The sequence below is a fragment of the Sinocyclocheilus anshuiensis genome, unplaced genomic scaffold (genome assembly GCF_001515605.1).
Source record: "Sinocyclocheilus anshuiensis isolate Anshui unplaced genomic scaffold, SAMN03320099.WGS_v1.1 scaffold941, whole genome shotgun sequence".
NCBI classification, from domain to species: Eukaryota; Metazoa; Chordata; class Actinopteri; order Cypriniformes; family Cyprinidae; genus Sinocyclocheilus; species Sinocyclocheilus anshuiensis.
This window is the reverse complement of record NW_015555791.1, coordinates 703,359-703,920: the sequence shown is the minus strand read 5'-3', so window position 1 is coordinate 703,920 and position 562 is coordinate 703,359. Positions and strand designations below refer to the sequence as shown.

General features: G+C 49.8%; 1 protein-coding gene across 1 annotated transcript in view; it reads right to left on the bottom strand.

Moving 5' to 3' along the window:
* The window catches only part of LOC107674811 (protein phosphatase 1 regulatory subunit 12A-like), a 33,651-nt gene that overhangs the window by 8,699 nt on the left and 24,390 nt on the right, over positions 1 to 562 (bottom strand). The window contains exons 12-13 of the mRNA XM_016468915.1: positions 360 to 545; positions 189 to 284 (exon numbers count right to left, since the gene is read on the bottom strand). Of these exons, the coding sequence (XP_016324401.1) occupies positions 189 to 284; positions 360 to 545 (282 nt within the window). The remainder of the gene's footprint in view (positions 1 to 188; positions 285 to 359; positions 546 to 562) is intronic.

Sequence of the window (562 nt, the reverse complement as noted above, 5' to 3'; positions counted from 1 at the left end):
ATATATATATATATATACACACACACACACACACACACACACACACACACACACACACACATCATTCACAGTGTTTTAAGAAAGTACATGGGTCAAAAGGGTGTACATGGGCTAGTATGAGGTGTTTTTTCCGGCAGGATGGAGGTTTATTAGCACACTGTCGTGTGTGGAAATCATCACACACTCACTTGCGTCTCTGTTTGGTCTCTGGCTCGCCTGATGTGGTTGTCGTGGTTACAGAATTCGAGACGGGCTCCTTCCTTTCGGCCTCTTCTTGAGCCGACCTGCGAGAGACACACCAGATCGTATGAATACAACAAAGACACGGTCAAATCACGACCGATCAGAGACACACGCACCTCTGAGCCACTAGACTACTGAGGCGACTCAGTCCAGAGGTTGCCGTGGTTACAGAGGTCACTGAAGGGTCGTCAAGTTTCCTTCCATAAGATGAGCTGCGAGGTAACGAGGGGTTCGGAGCCGACACTTCAGCGCCGGACTGGCTGTTCAATCGGCGCGTGTATGAAGAGCTGCGGCTCAACAAGCTACACACACACACACA